Here is a 17,334-nt window from a genome sequence, read left to right as displayed (position 1 = left end):
AAGCATAATTCCAGCACATAATCATTTCTATCCAGTTACATGGACCCTTGTAAGAATATCTGTCCTACTGACCAAAAATCACATCTTGTCTTTTGATGACCTCCTTTTCTTGCTTGCTACAAAACCAAGGGTCCACCACAAGACTCCAAGATTCTCCCTCAAAGTCCAAAGCATCAGTGCTGAGGTCGTTCCACAAAGAGGCATCAACATCATCTGTGGGAAAGTGAAAAATGTACAGCAGTTGTGAAGAAACAGGCCTAATGAAGGAGGCACATATTCATGGTCATTTTTATGCCTTGGTGTTGTCCAAAGTTTTCACAACATACCATCAATCACAAAAGACTCAACTGACGACGCATTCCCGATTGATTGTAAGAGTTCTTCAGAGTGTGACCTGGATCTCCAAGGATCAGTGTCTGACTCCAAAGGGGATGAACATTTTCTAGAAGGAAGACAAAATCATGCAAGGATCATGTAACTCACTCTGACAGTACTGTATTTACACAACACATTTAGAAAGCGCCCTTTACCTTTCAAGACTGGAACTTGGAACGCTTTTGGATAAGTTGTGCTGATACTGCAACGCATCTTTCTTTACAAAGGACAGCCCAACAGGTGTGGAGGTAGAAAAGTGAACTGGGGACAATACTGGCTGTGGAATATCTCTGAATGATGGATCTGGAAAGCAACAACTTCAGGTAAGGAATCTATATATAAAATGGCTTCATGGCACTTGGCAGAGATCTAAACAACTACCTTAGGCTAACAGAAGGGTTTGCACTCATCTAGTGCAAATGTCTTACTCTTTGTTTTATTTGAACAAAAGATACCTGTGAGGCATCACAATTTCCTTTTGCAATTCCACACAACTTCAAGAGTCTTTTGTCATATGGCATGGATGGCTGCTGCTGATTTCTGGGAGGATGAGAACTAGCTAAATGAATTTTTGGATCCCGGTGGATGCAATTAATAATTATCTCAGGAAAAACATTTTGTAGTTTGAAAACACATCTTGGAAAGTGTTGTAGGATTCCAGGACTTTGAAAGTTATGCCAGAGGGTAAAGTTCAGTGCCTCCTAGCACCTACAATGTTCTTAATCCCCACATCCTTACCACTACTTACAGGATGATAGTTTCAAGATGGGTATTTCAAGCTGCTTTACATTTGAAATTTACTGTGGCTAACCTCAGCGAAGTCTCATTTTTGTAGAGCTCATACATTCATTAGAACAGGCGCAAAAGGCTTCCCACTGTTTTATTAGCTTGGAATGAAATGGACCGTTGATTGACATTTTATTGTTCACCGTTTATTTTAAACAATTTTGTAAAGTACTCTGAACTTAGAAAAGGCATGGGATATACATTTTAAAAAATAAACAGAAGTGTGTGTTTATGTGGAGACTGTTTAGAAGCTCGTTTCTGCTCTACTGTGTAATTTTGCTATAATTAGGAAAAATCTTTTAACAGAACAAAACAAAACTATGGCTTTACGTCTCTTAGAGTGCCTACTACGATGCTTACTTGTCTGGATAGCTTGTGCTCTGTTCTTAATGTGGCATCTCTCTTGGGATTTCTGGCAAAGAAGAATGTTTTTGTAGTAAAAAAAATTGATTACACAATTAATACTCTACTTGTCAAGACATTGGGGGTTACCGCACTTGTATTCCCAGTGATGTATTAAGAGTTTGAAAACGTTGTAAAAAACACTGTTCGCACTTTCTATGTATTCCCACCGATGTATTAAGTCTGAAAACGTTATAAAAAATACTGTTCGCACTTTGTTTGGCCCCTTTAGCTGTGAAGACATCTTCCAACCATTTATAAGCCATGGTATCCAAAAACCCTTTTAAAGCGATGTTTTTTATAACATTTTCAAACTCTTAATACATCACTGGGAATACAAAGTGCAGTAACCCCCATTATTTAACACTCCTATACATTTGGAGCCATCACTCACTCCAAAGGGACATAAAAAAGATACATGCTCCAAAAGATATTCACACACCATATAGTTCCTACACTAAAAGTTTATTTATTTAGTTAATTGTCTACACCTCACTTTCTCTCCAATGGGGACCCAAGGTAGCTTACAACATCATTCTCCCCATCTTCATTTTATCCTCACCACAACCACCCACCGTTAGGTAAGCTAGGCTGCAAGAGACTGACCGGCCCCAGATCACACAGCAAACTTCCACAGCAGAATGGGGATTTAAACCTGGGTCTACCAGATATCAGCCCAACGCTCTAACCACTACACCATGTTTTCATGCTCTAAATAATGTAAATAAAATAAAATAAAATAAAAAATATGTGATCTCAACCCCAGTTCTTCCCTATGAACCTAGTGAATTTTTGATAATTTTACTAATGAGGGTCAATTCGAAGGCATTTCTAGTGAACTTGGAACAAATCCAAAACATGGTATTCAGTCTAAATGACTTATAACATGATAAAAGCTAAACATACAATAATAGCTAGTTTATGTTGATGTAACCATTAAGGCAAAAAATTTTTAAAGCAATATTATATTAATGCTCACAATGTATTACAGTTTGAATCTAGTGTTAAGGGGGGGGGGAGAAATTATAGTTTAGGTTTGTACTCGGAAATTTTAAAAATTCAAAAAGCCCAAAATTGCTGTGGGTGTTTTGCTATAATTGGTATACACCAGGGGGCATTATTTCCCTTTGATTTTAAAACCAAGGTTGTCCACTGGATTTTCCTAATTCATTGAAGACAAGAAGATAGCACTGTGTACATCCTTTGAGGACTTTTCCCCCTATCAATGGTCACTGATTTTAATCACCACATACATAAAACAGAGAGGATGAAGCCACTGTCCGACCATTCCATGGTCAATTAAATTTGCTACTGCAAATCCTTCAGAAATACACACTTTACCCCCTTCACCAGTAAGGCATACTATAAATGAAGTATAGGGCTCGCAATAATGGGTTTAAATTGATGACAGAAGATAGGACTCGCAATAACAGGTTTAAATTGAGGTCGGAAAGGTACTGGCTGGATATTAGGGGGGGAATTTACTGTAAGAGTTGTTCGACAGTGGAATCAGCTACCTAGGGAGGTGGTGAGCTCCCCCCCCCCCCACTGGCAGTCTTTAAGCAGAGGCTGGACAAACACTTGTCAGTGATGCTCTAGAATGATCCTGCATTGAGCAGAGGGTTGGATTAGATGGACTGTATGGGCCCTTCCAATTCTACGATTCTGTGATTCTAAGTACATATTCATTTACAGTTTTATCACTATGGAAGTAATGTAATGCAAGGCCCAAAGTAGTTGGGTGAATTAGACCTATTTGGCTCACCAAAAGTTGTTCTTTCAAACAACTGTCCAGCTGCTGACAGCATTTTCTGAAAACAAAATGCTCCAAAATGCCTCCGGCTTCAGATTTTTAATGTACACAACTATTTGGCTGGTTATGTCAACTCAGTATATATTGCTCTGATCTGCTGGTCATGTGTATGCCTCTCTCTCCCAGTTGTTCTTTCTCTCCCTCTCGTTTTCCCCTCTTCCCTACATTCCTTTGGTTTTGTGCCACCTCCTTAAGCTACTGGTTCCTTCAGTTTGTCCTACCCCTCTTTAGGATCAGGACAGATCAGCCAACAACAGTTAGGGACTCTGAGTTACTGATTAAAATATTTATACCCTGCCTTTCCTTTGTGGCTCAAAACAGCTTACAGTTCCAACTTTTAAAATGTACGAAGTACAAGTAACACTCTCCATACCTGCTACCTGTGTGTGTGTTAAGTGCCGTCAAGTAGCTTCCGACTCGTGGCAACCCTATGAATCAATGTCCTCCAAAATGTCCTATCTTTGACAGCCTTGCTCAGGTCTTGCAAATTGAGGGCTGTGGCTTCCTTTCTTGAGTCCATCCATCTCTGGTTGGGTCTTCCTTTTTTACTGCTGCCCTCCACTTTTCCTAGCATGACTGTCTTTTCCAGTGACTCTTGTCTTCTCATAATGTGACCAAAATACGATAGCCTCAGTTTAGTCATTTTAGCTTCTAGGGTCAGTTCAGGCTTGATTTGATCTATAACCCACTGATTTGTTTTTTTGGCAGTCCACAGTATCTGTATCACTCTCCTACAACACCACATTTCAAAGGAATCTACTTTCTTCCTATCAGCTTTCTTCAATATCCAGCTTTCACACCCATACATAGTAATAGGGAATACGATGGCATGAATTAATTAATCTTGGTGGACAGTGACACAAACGTACACTTCAGAATCTTTTCTAGCTCCTTAAAGGCTGCCCTTCCCAGTCTCAATCTCCTTCTGATTTCTTGGCTGCAGCCTCCCTTTTGGTTGATGATGGAGCCAAAAAATAGAAAGTCTTCAACCTGCTACCTACATCCCATTAAAAACCATCGTGCCTTGTAGCACCTTCTAAAAAACGTCTGTGACTAGCATTCCCCTCACTTCCTTAGGGAGTCCATTCCATAGGCTGACAGTTATTACAGAAAAAGTATGGGCTCTGGTGGATGCCAGGCAGGCTCCTTTAAGCAATGGAAATAATGTTAAGTCTGCGTGGGAAGGATTCACGAGATCAGAGACGGAGTTCAGCAACACAGCTTTATTTGATTTCAGCACAGAACTAACTTACACATTGAACGTGCCCTGCTTATATGCCCCCCTGGCCGCCCTGTGGCCACTCCCCCCCTGATCCGTGATAGGGGGGGGATACCCTCTCGGTGACCAATGGGACATGCTGGCTTAGGGCCAATAGGATCCGTTTGCCTAGCCAATAGGGTGAGCAGGGTTTAGGATCCTTTGTGCTGGACTCAAGCTCCTAAGCCTCCCTTGCTTACTCCCCAACTATATACATACACAACAAATAACCTGAAGACCCTAGTCCTCTGCTTGTGACCTTGAGGTACTTCAGTCAATGACCCCCACTGGCTTCACCATCAACCGCCAGGCAAAAGTAGAAAAGGCTCAGGGAGAAGAATGACTGGAACTCCAGCTGAGTTGTTTACTAAGGTTAAAGCAACAGCAAAGCCCATTCTTTATTTGGGTCAAAAATTAGTAATGGGAGACACCTAGCAGTTTTGGCAGTGGAGAAATTTAGATTAGGAAACTGGGGCCAGGGGTAAGGCTAAAGACCCCCTCTTCTAGCAATGCTGCCTCAATCCAATTGTCCCACCTCTATAGCTCTTTTAAAAAGGCAGAGATTTGCCCATTACCCTGTCCAGTTTGGCCCTTAGCATGTTTCAATGTGTTCTTTAGCGTATTCCTCAAGAATGTCATCTTTCTAATGATTTGGTGGAAAAGAGGCAGCAGGCACTGTTCAGTAATGTCCTGAGCTAAAGGGAAAGCAAATGATATCAACCTGGATTCCTAAATTTTCCCTTCCAAAATTTTTTCCAGCAAATGTTTACTACTTTTAATGAGTACAAATACACACAACATAAACAAACTCCCTTTGTCTCAATAACTCTAACACACAATATTCCTAAAGAGCTAACATGAAATAAATAGTAATGAAAGAGAAAGGAAGGAAGGAAACGGGATCTAAGAAACTGCACCTCTCTTTGCAGCCTTCTGCTATCACAAGCAACATTTCAATCATCTGTGGCATCTCCCATGAATTACTCTTTTGATAGCCTTATTGATATATTTATTTTAACCACAAATACTATCAAGTATCCCATCCCTGCTGGTTTGACTCAAAATTCATGTTTTGGTTCTTGTAGGTTAACCGGGCTGTGTGACCGTGGTCTTGGTATTTTCTTTCCTGACGTTTCGCCAGCAGCTGAGGCAGGCATCTTCAGAGGAGTAACACTGAAGGACAGTGTATCTCCTTCAGTGTCCTTCAGTGTTACTCCTCTGAAGATGCCTGCCACAGCTGCTGGCGAAACGTCAGGAAAGAAAATACCAAGACCACGGTCACACAGCCCGGATAACCTACAAGAACCAATGAACTCTGACCGTGAAAGCCTTCGACAATCACGTTTTGATTTCACTGTTCCCTTGAGCAACTTAAACCCCCAAGTCTCCATTTGTTTTACTAAGACTGAAATTTGCCCATTAAAAGCAACAAATTCTTCAACATTATTTTTACACCAACTGCACATAAAGGGTGCATATGTTATCAGTGCTGTAATGGTGTAAAAGAAGAAAACACCTCTAGAATTCCAACAATCTATGTTGGGGTATAGCATAAAATACAATAATTTTTAGACACAGTAGAGATGCTGCAGATTACAGATTATATTAAAAAGGCAACAATATGGGGGGAGGGAACTGGAAGGAGGGGATGGAAATAAAGTAATAATAGCAAATATCAATAAAGTAATAATAGTAATAATGTTTCCAGGTTGCATGAACTTACTTTTGTACATGCGGGTGCACAGTCCTTACAACTTTTATGCACACTTGCATTGCAATCTGAAAGAAAAATTAAAAACACACAACTTAGTACAATTCTCTGACTGGAAGAACGTTTGTTTCAAGACACTTTGATTTTATTTTACACTTTCACAGATGCAAACCATATCTTAAATCTAGTCTACATAATAAAATGTAGTTACTCACAAGAACACTGCAAAGATTCTTTCCCCAAAAGTGGCTTCTCGCATGCGAAACATTGTATTATCCCAGCAATAGTTCCAGACACAAACTGGTGCCTAAAAGGTTTCTCTCTCTCTTTGGCATCTTTATTTTTTGCCTTTATAACAAGAACGGGGAAAAAATTAAAAAAACATATTAGCTGTCAAACTATATCCAGAAGCGTTGTTATCTCCCTCTCGGTATGGTGTCTTGTTAATGGGAAGTGGTAGAAAAGCTCATGTACCGTTCATCAATTTATACATATTCCCATAAAACACACTTCCAGGTATATGGCAACACCTGAAATCTCAGTTCTGTCACAGAGCCTTTTTTGAACATCTACCAGTTACCTAGTTATCTACTACCAAACAACCAGGACTAGATCAGTGGAAGGTACTTTCCACACACATTCTCAGTAGTATTGAAAAGTGAGCCTCCTTTCAGTGATCCTGGGATATGACATTGAAAGGGGGACAAAGTGTTCACACAGCGAGAGTGAGGGCAATTTTTATTGGCCAGCACACTGTGAAACCTCACTGGATATATATACTACTCGTGACACTCTTCCATGATCCCTGACCCCATGGGAGCATCTCCAATTATAAGGCGGTCCAGAGAAGACCCAGTAACTGCAAGAATAACAATGGCTCCAAATTAGCAGTACGTCCAAGAAACAATGGCAGAAAACAGACTAAAAAAAACCCCAAACCCTATAACTGGAGGCATTTCAGGAGGTATTTTGACTGCACATCAGTACTACCTGGGCCTTGAAAATACATTTGGTGCACATTTGATGCATATTCAAATTCTTTTAAGAACTTTACAGCTTTGAGTAATCCAAATGAATCAAAGCAGGCAACAGAATGAAATGGTAGTCCTGAAATGGTAGAGTAGACAATATTGCTGCAGAAAAGTGATACATTTTAATGCTCCCCCATGTTACTTACACACCAACACCTAGAACATCAGAAAGAACCTAACTTGCCCAAACTATGCTAGTCAGGGAGCAGATGGAGATCTCTGGATCTCAGCTGAAATGTTCAAACAAAAACTAGAATGATTGTGGTTGTCTCTCAAAACAGCAATCCTGGGTGACCACCAGTTAGTCGCAGTGTGTTTCCAGCGCTTCATCCACTATAAATAGCATTGCCAACCTCCAGGTACTAGCTGGAGATCTCCTGCTATTACAACTGATCTCCAGCCGATAGTCCACCTGGAGAAAATGGCCGCTTCGGCAATTGCACTCTATGGCATTGAAGTCCCTCCCCTCCCCAAACCCCGCCCTCCTCAGGCTCCGCCTCAAAAACCTCTCGCCAGTGGCAAAGAGGGACCTGGCAACCCTAACTATAAAATATTTCTAGAAGTCCTTCTCCTTTAAAATGCTGTTCAAAATTTGTAAAAATTGTTACTAGACACCTTGTGATATTGCATACATCAAACCTCAAATTACCTTGGATTTATTTCGCGTACTGGCCATTCTGTTCATCAGAAAGCTGAAAGTACGGCTGACTTTGTATTTTTCGGATTCAGATTTTGTTGGTATAATGTACTTATCCCAGTCTTCTTCTTGAATTCTAAAAAACACACCAGTAAGTCTTCCATCATGTTATACATGTTAAATAAACATCTGCTACTGCTTGACAGCTACTGCTGGTGTCTTAATAATAATAATAATAATAATAATCTTTTTTAAATACCTTTTTTCTCTTGACTGTTCAGTCAAACCATATGCACATTGTTCTACAAAACAAAAGATAATCAGTGTAAATCAACCACTGCCATTTTCACAAGATTTCCATTTTGAATTTTGCTCAGTTATTACAAGTTGGCATGCCTGACATGAGGAGAGAGAAGAAAATCAAGAGAAGCTCTTTCCTTCTCTCAATAGTTGCAACACTTTACAACCAGATTTTGGCTGATGACATTTGCTAGAATGGGATAGGAGAAGCAGCCATTGATTGACTGGCATATAAAAAGGCCTTCAATCTGGATTTACAGAGAAAAGAATGACTATCTCTGAAGTATATGGATTTCCACTTTAAGAAGTAATTAGAGAGAAATATTTAATTTCATATACTGGTTTTTTGCTATACATCCCATGCTTTTAACACCTGTTGATTCTGGTCTTCAGTGAGTTTGGTCCAAAGATCTAAAGCACAGATGGCTAATTGACATCCTCCAGGCCTCACACAGTTTACAGCACAAGTTCATCTTGCCTTCGGCAACAATCCCAGATTTTAATTAAGATGTGATAAAGCCTTTGCTCATACTTGCGAAGGCAGGAAAACTGTTTCCCAGACTTATGAGAAGAAATTCCATCACATTTAATATGTGTAATATGTCTATGTGCTTTATATCACAACATGGTCACCTCCAAGCAGATGTACTTCATAACTCTGAAACCCTTACTGCAAGGTGAAGCCATGTTTATTATAGGGTATGATTCTTTGAGAAGGCAACCATTAGATCCTATAATAAAGATGGCACCACCAGATTGTGAGGCAAAGTAACTTCCAGCTTGCTGACCACAGCATGAAATCAGAGTGAACCCCAAGAATAGAGGATTATATTCTCTATTATCTATTCAGTTTAGTGCTACTACACACAACTGAAAACAGGAAGTTCTGGAAACAGGCAGACAATTTGTTCTCTGAGATACCCCTTGTACAGCATAGGAAGTCAGACGTGTACACTGTCACTACGGACTGGCAGGAGACTAATGCGTGCTGAAGCATCCTGCAAGTATGTCTTGGAACAGCTTATCCAAATACACAACTGAAAGCACTCTCAGTATATATAGAGGATCTGATAACATTAATTATTTACACCTCTACAACAGTTAGCATCCTGAATAAAAAGTGCTTTAATTTAGAGAGTCAGTGTAGTGTAGTGGCTAGAATGTTGGACTAGGATATGGGAAACCCAGGTTCAAATCCTCACTCTGCCATAGAAAGTTGATGGGTGACCTTGGGCCAGTCACACACTCTTAGCCCAACCTACCACACAAGGTTGTCAGAAGTTTAAAATGGAGGAGAGGAGTACAATGTAAGCCACTTTGTTAGGGTTGCCTGGTGCCTGGTGAGCAAACCCCCACCAATTCACCCCACTGCCCGTTGACCAGCTGAGGGCCAGCGGGCAAACATGCATGCGCACCTGCACATCACGGCACGTCACTTCCGGTTTACACCCGGAAGTGCCGCATCGCAAGGGGCTTTTTACCACTCAAACTCAGTCTGTGTGGTAAAAGGCCCCTCGCGATGCGGCGCTTCCAGGTGTAAACCGGAAGTGACACACATGTGCATTCCCCAAAAGCCTCCCACCGGAGGAGAGGTGGGACCTGGCAACCCTACACTTTGTGTACCCACTGGGTAGAAAAGCAGGGTGTAAGTATATAAATAAATAAATAAATGTGTCTTTACTGGATTCTATTTAATGTTCAGAGACACTGAAAGGCTGGGAAGTGAGTCAAGTCAACAGCTAGTTCTATGCTAGAGCAAGGTGTGTGTGTGTGTGTGTCTAGAATACACATAAAACCCTTTTCCCCAGTTCTAATCTAAGGCCTTTGCTGACTATAATGTGTATACAGTGGTTGCATGAAGGGAAAATTGGGAACATGCTACCAGGCCCCATCCCTGATTCCCACGTATTTATCATACTTTATGCACAGACCCTTTGTGTGCACAATTTGTACACATGCAGAAATGCCAATCAACAGTTGGAAGTTGGCAGCAGAGCCAGTAGGCATGATCCCATCCCCCCACTGCATGTGTTTTATGGTATACCACATAGAGAAATCTCAAGCCTAAAGTCCTGTGCCGATGACTGTCTTCTTATATACATCCCTGGAGCATGATATTATGCAAATCACCTGAATGCACAGTCCTTGTATGCACAAAACAGGGATGGCAGATGGCTAAATTCAGACTGACTAAAAAGCAAGGGAGTATAACAAATGAAAGCAGAAGTAATGCTCACCATCATTTGAATCGCATAATGTAAAGTCACATGAACCATGTGATTTTCCTAAGAGGACTTTGGGCGAGGTATAAGAATAGGAGCGAGATCGAATTCCAGACAGTAATGGTTCCTAGAACATATTAAATATTTTAGAGAATTAATTTTCAAAAACAACAGGAGCATTTAAAAAAATTATTGAAAATGTTTCTAAAATCTTCCACAAAATTAGGTGCACGTATATTGAAAGACCAATAATTATGTATTTATTATTTATTTAAAACATCTTTATGCCACCTTTCCACTCGATCAGGGTCTCTAAGGCAGCAAACGTGAAAACATTAAGACATCTGAACAATTAAAAACAACATTCAAAATTATAAAATAATCCAATAAAAAACACATAAATGTACAACACCAGAACCAGGGAGGAGGGCCAATAACTGTTATTGGGGGTATGCCAAACAAAACACCAATAGAGGGAGACAAACAAATCTCCCTGGGGAGGAAGTTCCAAATTTTGATTGCCCTAAGTGTGACCACTTCACTTATATTCTTCTAGACCTGCCCTGGTTGCTGAAATTTCACTGTGAAATTGCTGAGTAAGACAGTTTTCCCTCCCATAGTCTAAACTGGCATAGGGTAGCCCTTTAATAAGGAAATTATACAGCAAAGGTGTACAGCAAAAGGAAATTATACAGCAAAAGGTGTACAGCTGTACAGCAAAGGTGTGTAAATTATTATGGCCCAAGGACTACATATGTATGACTTACACACTTTTACTCTGACCCTCTAGCTCCTTAGAAATTTTCTGGGAACATTACCACACCAGCAAGGGCTCCAGTGCAGTAAAAAAACCACACCTGTCCATCAGCTCAGAGGCTCAGAATTATAAAGCGCAGTACAGCATATGGGAAGGCCACTTTTGGGTTTCTACCTGCTTTTGAAGGATCCAAGTTGGACAGCAGCTCTTCCTGTTTCCACTGCTGAGGATGTCCGTGTCCAACCTGGACTCCTTGAAAATGGAAACCCAAATGTGGCCCTCAGGCTGAAAATGCCTATCCTTCCACTCTACCATTCACATTCAATTCTGTCTTGAAATAATTTTTTCCAACCCCAAGGACTTCAGGATGAAAATCTAGATAAATATTATCTGACTGTGTGCTATAACCAGCCTATTCCTGCTCTTTTATATATTCTAAAAAAGAATGTTGTAAAAGAATATGTTGAAAGGCCATGAACTCTTTTGGTCCCACATTTTATCTCAAAGGATGGCTACAAGAACATTTCTGTTGTGAATTTTCCATTTCTTAACCCCTACGCCCTCTACTAATTTGGAGCACTTTAACATAGAGGAATACTGCTTAGGCAGACTTTAAAAGAGGAACAAACAAAACCTTAGAAATTATAGAAAAGTAATTGTAGAAAAGTAATGAGCAGAGTTGATTTTACTACACATTGCAGAAATAAAGACATTATATAGAGGATATACAGTTTCAAAAGGCAAGTTGATTAATTTCCAGCCTCTCTGCCTCAAAAATGGCACTCATTTCACAACAATACATTTTCTATGTTCAACCTGAAATACAGTCCCTTCTGTAAACAGGACACTGTGACAGTTACTGTTGCATTAAACTACTGAACTACTTTTCACCACCACAAAAGCTATACAGCAGCCATAGCCTGGATGTTACACCACTAGTACACTGCTCTTTCAACATGGATGCCCCTCAGCATTCTCATTGGCCCACCCATAATTCAGGTGAGGAAGCATCTCCTGAACATAATCTAATTTTTAAACAGACAATGCATACAAGTCTTCTTAGCCACTACACCTGCACCAACTATTTTTGCCTTTGGGAAAGCCAAGATGCTTCAGATGTTTAACGCACACAAATAACGTAGGTAGCCAGTTTTCCTTAATTTTACCAGATGATCTAGCCTACTAGCACTAGCCCATCCCTCAGTACTAGGTAGTTGGAATATGAGCTTTTAAATATTTTCTTGATAGAGGTCTTTGTAAAGTATTCCATCCCCCTTCGCACACTTTCACCTAAGGCACAAACATGTAATCAGCGAGAGAAGGCTTAAGGCAGGTGGTATAACCATGGCTGAATAAACCCTGTAGTGAGTTTGCAAATGGAAACCATATAGCAAATAATGGTCTGCACCCAACCAAAATATGAAGAATGATATGTATTTTTTGTATATTTATACCATCTTAAACACATCTTAAATATTTTTGAAACCATGGGTTAATAACTTTGTAGGGAAAAATAGCAATAATAAATACCTTTGATTGTAGATTGGTAGACAAAGGAAGGGATTCTGCCCTGTTAAAATCCAGATCCATGCTTTGCTCCAATGGATTGAATTCATCCTTGTTACCAGCCAAGGCCGCAGAAGAGCTGAAGGGCATCGAAGGGTAGCAGTGACGGGACCTGTTCGAACTTCTTTCATCGACACTCTCTACATCCAAGTCATCAAGGCTGGAGCTGAATACACAAAGATGACCAATTAGAAGTGGGACACATCAGCCATATGCTAATCACCACTTTAGGGTCAGGGAACAATTTCCCTCCAGACCAGTTTGGCCAGGGATCCTGGAGGGTTTTCCCCCCATCTTCTGGGTATGGAGTAGGGGTCACTGGGGGTGTGGGGGGGACGTAGTTGTTAATTTCCTGCATTATGCAGGGGTTGGACTAGATGACCCTGGAGGCCCCTTCCAACTCTATTACTCTATTAAATAAATAAATACATAAATAAGTAAGTAAGAGGAGGGGCTGTGGCTTCTGGTGGATGCCGAAGGGATTTGTAAACCAGCAGGGAAAAGATTGATACAGCCTAGGTATCCATTTGCAGGGGGAAAGTGAATGGACAAGCAACTTCCTCCTTCTTACTAATTCTCCCCTGCAAATCCCTGCTCCTCCATTAGTGTCAAAAGGCAAGAATGGGCTTGGAAATCTTGGGTTTGCCCCCATAATGTGAAATTCTTCGCTTAAATGATGCTGTTCCTTTAAGAGATCAAGGCCCAGACAAGCATCCTTGGAAGGTTGATGCAGGGAACTTCAGAAGCAGCACCATCCTACTTCTTCAATTTCATACTTCAAAGCTCAGAAAAAAAGATTGGTTACATATATAAGTATGTACCAATAAGTATTTTATTTTGATGCACTAAGCTGTGCTGTCTCTTGTTGGAGCCTGCTGGGTTAAAATGGGGGATGGTTTGTTCACAACACTGACAAACCCATTGCCACACCTTCGTTTTTTCATGATGGAGTAGCGTTGATTTCTTGGGTGGTTAAACGCATGTGCCTTGAGTGGCAGGTAAGAGCCTGCTGTGCACAAATTAGACAGAATGGCAGGTGATGTGTTTCTATTGTCCATGCTCTTTGCTGGTTCTTCTGGGTCTTCATTCGACTCTGCTTGGTCTGTGCAGGTTTCAGAAGCAGACTGACCTCTGTGAGGGTAGTTGACACTAGCTTCTTCAATCTAAAATGTGAAATTAATATGAGTTAGTAACATTTGCAAAAGATATGGAACAGATGGAAATAAACTGAAATTCAACTTGTAGATCTATCATGAGTAGGGTTGCCAGGTCCCTCTTCACCACCGGTGGGAGGTTTTTGGGGCAGAGCCTGAGGAGGGTTGGGTTTGGGGAGGGACTTCAATGCCATAGAGTTTAATTCCCAAAGCTGCTGTTTTCTCCAGGTGAACTGATCTCTATTGACTGGAGATCAGTTGTAATAGCAGGAGATCTCCAGCTAGTACCTGTAGGTTGGCAACCCTAACCATGAGGTACTAATGTTTCCAGGACAAATCTTGGCGGAGGAAACCAGGATCATCAGCTGTACAAGCCAAGATGAGGTGAAGTGCAAGCACCAGAGTTGGTGGTTTGCTCCATCATGGAAAACATTTTGTTTGATGTGTTCATTTAATCAATTTAAAAAGATTTCAGAAAAACTTATTCATTCCCAAAAAGTCAACAAAAATACAGATTTAAAAGGAATGGTGCAAACACAGCCCAGTACAGAAAGAATGCAACAGCCCACCATAACACACAGCTGCAACCCATAGAAGCAGAACCAAATATAGTGAATTCACATCAAACAGAAGCAAAGTGACCATGCAATGAACCAACTTTTGCATACATATAACACAAAACAAATTGGGATTTTTTAAAGACTCTCACTTTCCCACCACCTGGGCAGACACAATATACGATAATGCTACCCTTTTTGCATTGCTAGAAGTCTTGCATTGTGCTTTTGATGGTGACCCCATCACTATAAACAGTGTACCGTATATGACTTGGTCTAAATAATATACTTATCACATTGCTGACTGATGATACGATGTCTTGCAAGAGTACTTGTAATGAGTGTTATCACTGCAAACGTTAATCTGCATTGCATGGTGCAAATGATTCTTTGTTTTGTTTTAAACTTTCACTGGTGCTCCAGAGGTTTTTTATCCTATAAGTCACCACAAGCTTGCTAAAATAAGTTTTAAACACCAGTAATTTGAAAGGAGAACCATAGAAACAGATGGCTATGTAGTCCCCATTCTTGGGAATCAGAACTCTGTGACAAGTTGATACTGAAAGCCTCCTTTTCATGGGAGTACAATGCAAATGTTCAGAATGGCCCATGCCAAACAGATCACAGGAAATCATCACAGAACTGTTGAGGTAGATTCCTGAAGTGGAAAGCTGACAGTTCAATATGCCAAACACGTATAGTAAGTCTTATAACTGAACAAATATGCCAAGTGAAAAGAGATACATTTCTGTGATGCCGGTATTGTCTGGACTAGACTCAAATCAGCCTAGGAAAAGGAAGGAGAGGGAAAAGCTGACAGGTAGTACACAACAGACAATGGAACAAAAAGGGGGAACAGAAAGATGGACAAGATCAACACCATGACTTTGTTTACTCACAAGATAGTGGAGGAAGAAGGTTATACACATTATTTATTATTCATCTTCTTAAAAATATATCCTGCACTCTCAGTCATTAGGAGTTAATGAAATACCTCACAATCATAAACATTAAAAAAATTCACAAGACAATATTTTAACTTTAAAAAAAAAACACCCTAAAATATCATCAGTGAAAAGGTAAAGGAGTACCTGACACTAGCAAGGTAAAGAAGCACTCCACTGAGAGGGAGTTTCATAAGTGGGGCACCCCCTATCCGCAGTGGCTACCCACATTAATTCCACAGTTGGAGGCACATAGAGAAGGTGCTGTCCAGAAGACCTCTGCCAGAAAGAACATGTGATAGAAGTTTCGTGTTTCCAAACCACTTAGGACTCCTAAGATAATGTTTAGCATCTTGAATTGTGCTCATCATCATCATAAATTTTATTTATACCCTGCCGTCCCCCAGCAAACTGAGCTCTGGGCGGCTAACATGTCATCATAAATTACAGTTAAAACCATATAAAACAAGCTGTGTGTGTGTGTGTGCAAAGTGCTGTCATGTCACAGCCGACTTATGGCGACCCCTTTTTTGGGGTTTTCATGGCAAGAGACTAACAGAGGTGGTTTGCCAGTGCCTTCCTCTGCACAGCAACCCTGGTATTCCTTGGTGGTCTCCCATCCAAATACTAACTAGGGCTGACCCTGCTTAGCTTCTGAGATCTGACGAGATCAGGCTAGCCTGGGCAATCCAGGTCAGGGCATAAAACAAGCTAAAACATACTAATTAGAGGTTAAAAGGCAGCCATTGAAATTCTTTCTCTACACAGAACAATTAGTATTGGTTTCCTTATTAATTTGTTATAATAACAAAAATAATGAGATTGGCTGTCTTGTTAATAAAATAATTCACATCCCTACCATAAACAAACATAAGACTACTTTGGCACTCAATCTCAAGCCTAAGGAAACTGTGACACATTTAAGTAAAAGACAGCAACATACTAGCCTTATGTATGTATATGTCTGAGAATCTTACCTGTTCTACTACCATGCGGTTTGCATATACTTCATCGCTCCCATTTAGCATAGCAGAAAGCCTGGCTGCAGCAAAGAACGTGGAGGGACTGGTGCATTTCTTAAAAGCTTGAAATGGGGACTGTTGCTGATCTGGAATAAAACATATTACAGGAAAAATTATTCCTTTCACTGTCGTTCTTCTATTCATTCTCGTAAGGAAACTGTCAATGCTTTACGTCTATGTGAGTCAAAAACTGGAATATGAGATTCCTTTTACGTGCATACTTTCCATTGTGTAAATGAACTCATGTTCTTGGGAAAAGAGGGACACACTAATTTAGTTTCTGATTTATACAGGTGTCTAAGCAGTCACCTGCACCTTAACCCCTATTTTGTTCTTACCGAAATAAAATAGTTACTGTCAGCATTATTTCCATTCTGAACTGACGAGACAATCATTGAGATTATTAATTTTGTAGACAAAGTTATTTATTTTTTTATTTTTCACACTACATAGTACACAATAAACATGCAACACGTTCAGTGCCACCTTTACATACAATACATTCAGTACCACATTTACTACCTACCATAATACAAACATAACCGCTAACAGTGCACTAAAATATAACCGTACATACTTTACCATTGGGTAATTTCATTATGAATTCATCTAACATAAAAAACTAATATACTGATCATTACAGCCTTATTATAATAATTATAGTATTCTTAAAATCATAATATTATGCTCTACCTTCTTCACATATTCAACACCCCTGTACCTCAGTAATTTTACCATATTATATTATATTATATTTACCAGGGGTGATTAACCATCTCATAGATCTACACATAGTCAT

At 40.1% G+C, this 17,334-nt stretch overlaps 1 protein-coding gene across 1 annotated transcript in view; it reads right to left on the bottom strand.

The window, feature by feature from the left end:
* ARHGEF28 (Rho guanine nucleotide exchange factor 28) overlaps positions 1-17,334 on the bottom strand; it is a 138,475-nt gene that overhangs the window by 60,745 nt on the left and 60,396 nt on the right. Inside the window, exons 9-20 of the mRNA XM_056849020.1 lie at positions 16,491-16,621; positions 13,789-14,021; positions 12,823-13,024; positions 10,551-10,662; positions 8,273-8,315; positions 8,026-8,149; positions 6,561-6,693; positions 6,358-6,413; positions 1,522-1,573; positions 531-678; positions 327-442; positions 73-213 (exon numbers count right to left, since the gene is read on the bottom strand). Coding sequence (XP_056704998.1) covers positions 73-213; positions 327-442; positions 531-678; positions 1,522-1,573; positions 6,358-6,413; positions 6,561-6,693; positions 8,026-8,149; positions 8,273-8,315; positions 10,551-10,662; positions 12,823-13,024; positions 13,789-14,021; positions 16,491-16,621 — 1,491 coding nt within the window. The remainder of the gene's footprint in view (positions 1-72; positions 214-326; positions 443-530; positions 679-1,521; positions 1,574-6,357; positions 6,414-6,560; positions 6,694-8,025; positions 8,150-8,272; positions 8,316-10,550; positions 10,663-12,822; positions 13,025-13,788; positions 14,022-16,490; positions 16,622-17,334) is intronic.

This window comes from Euleptes europaea, chromosome 4, assembly GCF_029931775.1.
Source record: "Euleptes europaea isolate rEulEur1 chromosome 4, rEulEur1.hap1, whole genome shotgun sequence".
NCBI classification, from domain to species: domain Eukaryota; kingdom Metazoa; phylum Chordata; class Lepidosauria; order Squamata; family Sphaerodactylidae; genus Euleptes; species Euleptes europaea.
The sequence above is the reverse complement of the archived record's forward strand: the minus strand, read 5'-3'. Positions and strand labels throughout refer to the sequence as shown.